The sequence below is a fragment of the Oncorhynchus clarkii genome, chromosome 9, assembly GCF_045791955.1.
Source record: "Oncorhynchus clarkii lewisi isolate Uvic-CL-2024 chromosome 9, UVic_Ocla_1.0, whole genome shotgun sequence".
NCBI classification, from domain to species: Eukaryota; Metazoa; Chordata; class Actinopteri; order Salmoniformes; family Salmonidae; genus Oncorhynchus; species Oncorhynchus clarkii.
Window position 1 is genome coordinate 16,267,744 of NC_092155.1, and position 6,000 is coordinate 16,273,743.

At 43.7% G+C, this 6,000-nt stretch overlaps 1 protein-coding gene across 4 annotated transcripts in view; it reads right to left on the reverse strand.

Moving 5' to 3' along the window:
- LOC139415977 (rho guanine nucleotide exchange factor 11-like) overlaps positions 1-5,393 on the reverse strand; it is a 32,924-nt gene extending 27,531 nt beyond the window's left edge. For 2 of the 4 annotated variants that reach the window (XM_071164185.1, XM_071164183.1), the window contains exons 1-4: positions 4,880-5,006; positions 3,123-3,376; positions 1,411-1,425; positions 460-551 (exon numbers count right to left, since the gene is read on the reverse strand). In XM_071164185.1, the coding sequence (XP_071020286.1) occupies positions 460-551; positions 1,411-1,425; positions 3,123-3,157 (142 nt within the window). In that variant the 5' untranslated portion in view covers positions 3,158-3,376; positions 4,880-5,006. Of the gene's footprint in view, positions 1-459; positions 552-1,410; positions 1,426-3,122; positions 3,377-4,879 lie in introns of all 4 variants that reach the window. The other 2 variants (XM_071164187.1, XM_071164184.1) reach the window with 1 other exon arrangement.
- Between the last annotated feature and the right edge of the window lie 607 nt (positions 5,394-6,000).

A 6,000-nucleotide genomic window follows, 5' to 3' on the forward strand; every position in this document is an offset into this window, starting at 1 on the left:
GAGAAGTAGAGAGATGAGGGAGAGAGAGATTAAGAGAAGACCATTCAAGTCAGTTGGGCATACCATGAACCAGTACTAAACTGCTATATGAAATCACATTTTCAAATCAAATTTTATTTGTCACATGCGCCGAATACAACAGGTGTTACCTTGAAATGCTTACTTACAAGCCCTTAACCAACAAAGCAGTTCAAGAAATAGAGTTAAGAAAATATTTACGAAATAAACTAAAGTAAAAAATATAAAGTAACAAGTACATAAAAAGTCTATATACAGGAGGTACCGGTACCGAGTCAAAGTGCAGGGTAGAGGTTAGTCTAGGTAGTTTGTACATATAGGTTTGGGTATGCCACATCTGTGCTACAAACCTAGCCTCATAATTACCAGACAGATGCATGAAACATTCATGTAAGCTTGTGAGATCAGGTGGCTTGTGAGGCTAGTACAAACCCCATGTACCTGTGTTCTCAGGGGGGATGTCAGCTGGAGGCTCCCTCTGCTGGCCGCTGGAGGTGTTGCGCTCCGAGTCTCCTATCGTCAGGCTGCTTAGCCTGGAGGGAAAAGCAGGACATGAGGAACATGAGACAGAGTACGGTGAAGTCGCCCCTAGAGGCTTGATCTTGGGTCCGTACAGCATTTCCCCCACCAATGGTTAAGGTTAATACTGGGGGAGGGAAAGCTGATCCTAGATGAGTACATAGGGGAAACGTCACCCCAGAACATGTGAGACACACATAGGCTACACTGTTGAAGGAGGTCGTGAGTACAGAAGGAGAGGGATGTCTGGCAGGAGGATGGAGGGCGTGAGGAAAGAAGGAGAGGGATGTCTGGCAGAAAGGAGGGCGTGAGGAAAGAAGGAGAGGGATGTCAGGCAGGAGGACGGAGGGCGTGAGGAGAGGAGAGGACACCAGGGGGTAGATAGATGGACAGAGTGCCAGGACTATAGGTGGGTGGGTGGAGAAGGAGAGGACACCAGGGGGTAAATAGATGGACAGAGTGCCAGGGCTATAGGTGGGTGGAAGGAGAGGACACCAGGGGGTAGATAGATGGACAGAGTGCCAGGGCTATAGGTGGGTGGAAGGAGAGGAGAGGACACCAGGGGGTAGATAGATGGACAGAGTGCCAGGGCTATAGGTGGGTGGAAGGAGAGGACACCAGGGGGTAGATAGATGGACAGAGTGCCAGGACTATAGGTGGGTGGAAGGAGAAGGAGAGGACACCAGGGGGTAGATAGATGGACAGAGTGCCAGGACTATAGGTGGGTGGAAGGAGAGGACACCAGGGGGTAGATAGATGGACAGAGTGCCAGGGCTTGGAGGAGAGATTGTGTGAGGAGAGACTGCTGGAAGTGCAGTACTGTAATCTGTGCTTAGTTTCTACGAAGCTCAACAAACTGAGCAGAAAACTCACCAAGCAGCAAAAGGGCTGAAAGCGAAGCGTGAGAAAGAGAGGGAACAACAGAGAATACAGAAAGGGACCAAGAGAGAAAAGGAAAGAAAATGAGTTTAGGATAAAGTAGAAGACTTAAAAGTGGAGAAACACTGACAGACAGGAGATAAGGCTGGGAGATGTGGCCTAGCAATCATATCTCCATTATTTCAAATTTATGGGCAATTCACTATTTATAAATATATGTTTTTTAATGTTCTCTCTAAATAAGTGTTGTTGTACAATTAAAGGTCAAATACACTGCATTTCATACAGTCAGCAATAATCTAATGAATTCAGGGTTTGTGAAGTTATACCCAGGCTATATGAGCTTTCCACAAAAAAAGACCCACTAATAACTGAATGACTTTATAAAAAATAGTTTAACCTCTCCAACTGTTTGAAAAGCATGTTAGCCTGTCCACCTTGTTCAGATGTTGAAATCAAGTGGCCTACCTTATTCCTCAGAATGAGAGCGAGTTGCCAATTCCTTATATAATTGTTCTTTATGCTTATTGCACATTTATAAAACACAGACTAGACAGCCAGTATAACAGTATTTGGCTAAAATGCTGCTAGCGGTACGTGGTAACCCAATGCAGATGATTCGTTATCCAGAATCAATGTTAATTGATGCTCTCGTTTTATTAGTGTCTGTTCTGTGGGCAATTTGAGGAGTTGAGACTTAAAATGGAAGAGTTCATTTATCCTCTATTACAGCAAAAATAATGTCTCAATGTGTTTTGGGGTCCATATGACCTACTCTGTTGGACCAAAGCTCAAATGCAAATAGCGGAAGATGTGATCTCTCAACATTGAAGAATTCACTCTCGCTAAAATATGTCCAAAATTAGCTGCGTTTCTAAAGGCTTATTTTGGACATTGTCGCCTGACTTCCCGACTTTGAGACAACGATTCACAGACAGACAGGCAGACAGACAGGCATGCACACAGAATAATGGGCAGTGAGCCATAAAGGACGTCACATCAAAGGTGATAAAGCTGCCTCCCAGCTGAGAATAGCCCTGTACAGAAGGCTAAGCTGAGGGGATCCCAATTTAACACAACATCCAACAGAGATGCTTAAGCGTACAACTAGGCCTTCAAGTTGTAATGGTAGAAGCAATAGGCTAATTAAGCAATAAGCCACGAGGGGCTGTGTGTGGTATATTGCCAAAGGCTAAGTGCTGTTCTTAAGCAAGACAACGCAGAGTGCCTGGATACAGTCCTTAGTCGTGGTATATTGGTCATATATCGCATACCCCTGAAGTGGCTCTTTGCTATTGTAAACTGGTTACCAATGTAATTTGAACAATAAAAAGTTATTTATCATACCCAATCAGCATTCAGTGTTCAAACCACTTTATAGTGTATTATGTTCAAATATCAGGGTTCTCCCCAGGATTTTTTAACAAGGTGGTACTTATATATTTTCATTACAAAGTGGCACAGGTAGTCCACAAGGTAGCGCAGTGTCACTCTTGCACAATTTAGGGAGAACCTTGATAATAGTCACTGGCTGCCTATCTGTAGTCACTGCCTCTCCCCTTCTCAAAGCACATTGCATTTCCCTCCCCTCTGATATACTCCTCCAAGGCATTTTGGGAAGGATACAAGGAGAGGACATGAGGAATCAAGGAAATACATTTGTCCCATCTGTCATTAGTACCACCATCACCAGCAGTCAGTCCTACCTGTCCAGTGTTGAGGTGGGGGTGCGGAGACTCATGACTGCAGACGGCTCGAGCGCGTCCGTGTCCTCTCCGGCGGTCCAATTATGTCACAGCAGGGTGACCATCTCCTTTGTTCTTCAAATTTCTTCCGCAGAGTTCCACAGTGCTGCCGCCTGCTACGTTTCAACTCCTCACGTCAGCTAGTGGGGAGCTTATTCCGTTCAGAGACTGCTCTGAACACCTTCCTCATGTTTTCACAGGCAATCTCCAAGTACCTTACAGTAGACAGTTGTAATGGGGAACCCGACAAATTGATACAGTGTTAGAACTATCTAGTGCCACAGGAAAATATTAGAAATAGCTGGTGGGTGGGGGACACCTTTAAGGTGGGTGCCACCTTCAAGCAAGATGCATGAAATGCAGACACCACTGACTGTGCAATGTCTACTTTGTTCATTCAGTCTTAAGACAAAGTGTCATTACATAGCAATCAACACTAGCAACATGAACAAAACTATTTTTAACAAAACAATTTTTAACAAAACCATTTTTAAAAAGGTAAAAGGCTTGTTGTTGTGTTTCCCCGTTCCCCGTCTGTTTTTTTCTCTTTACTTATCTATTGTTCACCTAATACTTTTTTTTACTTCAAAATTGCACTCTTGGTTAGAGCCTTTAAGTAAGCATTTCACTGTAAGGTCTACCTACACCTGGTGTAGTCAGCGCACGTGACAAATAAACTTTGATTTGACGTGATAACTGTCACAATAACTTCATCAATTATGACCTGGTGACAGTGATGCTTGGTTCGCTGTCTGATATCTATGTAAACAGCTTCTATTCTACTTTCTGAGGTACATCAGCTAGTAAGCATCCAAAACGAAGGACACAAATGCAATTCAAACTAGTATCCCAACGTTAATATCATTCAAATCTAAATAACGTTTGAAATTGTATTCTTCTAGTTTATTATGTTGACACTGCCAAGCCAATTAACGTCAGCTAACGTTAGACAACTCTACTCGCATTATCCTCAGTAAATTTGTTTCCATCCCCTGCGAGCTAAATTTAGTTACAGAGTCCTTAATGCTAGTTTACTGGTGTGGCTCTTCCAGAAGACCAATAGTACATGTTTGTCTGTTTTAAGAACTTGGCTAACGCTCAATGTGGTCCAGTGAACTGTTCCAAGAAGCTGGCTAACTGCAACATTGATATTGCACAATTCAAACCGTCTCGTTCAATACATGCACTGGTGCAGATTACCTAGCGAAGTGTCCAGTTTGTTATCTAGCTTGTTTGAGAGAAGACTATCCGCTGTAAACAGAATGGCATCTGACCTGACTGGACGTTGCACTGCAACACGACACCACTAGCTTGCCATTGTGGCTAGAAGCTGGAGCCTGTGTATTGCTAGTTAGCAATGCAAAGTTAGTTAGCTACTTTGTCAGGGCTAGCTGTTGGCATGTCAGTGAACGATGCAAGGAAATGTTTCTGATTAACTATCCCAAGCAGACAAGCGACTAGCTAGCTGATGTTATTGACATCCAGGATAAAATGCAGTGATGTTTGCTAGCTGACTAGCTGACTAACGTTAGTTAGCGCCTTACATCAAGTTAGCCATAACCATAAGGCTGGCTTACCATCATGTCAAGCTCTATTGACAAATATTGTTTTGATGTAGATGAAACACTTGCTGTTGCCAACAAAATGACGGTTATTACTGCAGCACTCACTTGTGTAGAGAATACTTGTTTTTTGATAAGCAAATAATGGCTGGTTACCTAGTTAATTCTGATAGAGGCCGAATGCCATCCGCGACATCACCTACGCTCTGTGACTGGGCACAAGCGCGTCCCGTCGTCTATGACGCCGACGCGACAGGGGTCTAGCTGAAGCTAAAGAATTAGCATTCGCAAGGTAGAATCTGAAACGCTGCGACTGAGGCCAGTTATCCTTCTTGAATGTAATAGTATGTCCAGTGCCCCATTCGTAACAATGTGTTCATTAAACCTGCATTCATTTCTTTATGGAAAGACAGTCCATTCGATTCGTCGTGGCTTTCCAAACAACTCGCTTCATATGATCAAACTGGTTCATTCCATTAGGTGAGATCCCATTGTCCTATATTTCCTCGCATTCCCTGATTAATCCACATTTCTGATTGCATTAATATGTTCATGTATTTAATTGCAGCCTTCAAACCGATGTTCCATATTATGTTGTTATTGGCTAGCTAGTCCTCTCCCAGACAGTATTTGGTAGTTGTGTATGGATATCAAACCATGTCCGAAGAGCAAGACAAACACAAGACGTCACCAACTGGTCATACTCCAGTATTGCAACACTCCATACAGAATGACCGGTCACAAGAATGACCGGTATTGTATCAATACAGCCTATTAACAGCTAAAACGTTTTGTATAATTTGCTGGACCCCAGGTGGTGTAAGATCTGACCTACGTCAGCGACGCCTAGGCACAGGAATGCGACCTATGTCTGCAACTGGGGGCTGAACCAGGACACAACGTTTTGGAACGTTTAGATATGCAGTATGTGTTAACATGCCTCACCGACATGTAGAACAAGGAATCATTGTTGGTTCTATTTGTATTTGTATTTAAACTGAGCAATCATGGGAGAAGGGCCTTGGTCAGGGAGGAGACCAAGAACCCGATGGTCACTCTGACAGAGCTCCAGAGTTACTCTGTGGAGATGGGAGAACCTTCCAGAAGGACAACCATCTCTGCAGTAATTCACTAATCAGGCCTTTTTGGTAGAGTGGCCAGACAGAAGCCACTCCTCGGTACATGACAGCCTGCTTGGAGTTTGCCAAAAGGCACCTGAAGGACTCGCAGGCCATGAGAAATAAGATTCTCTGGTCTGATGAAACCAAGAAGTTTCG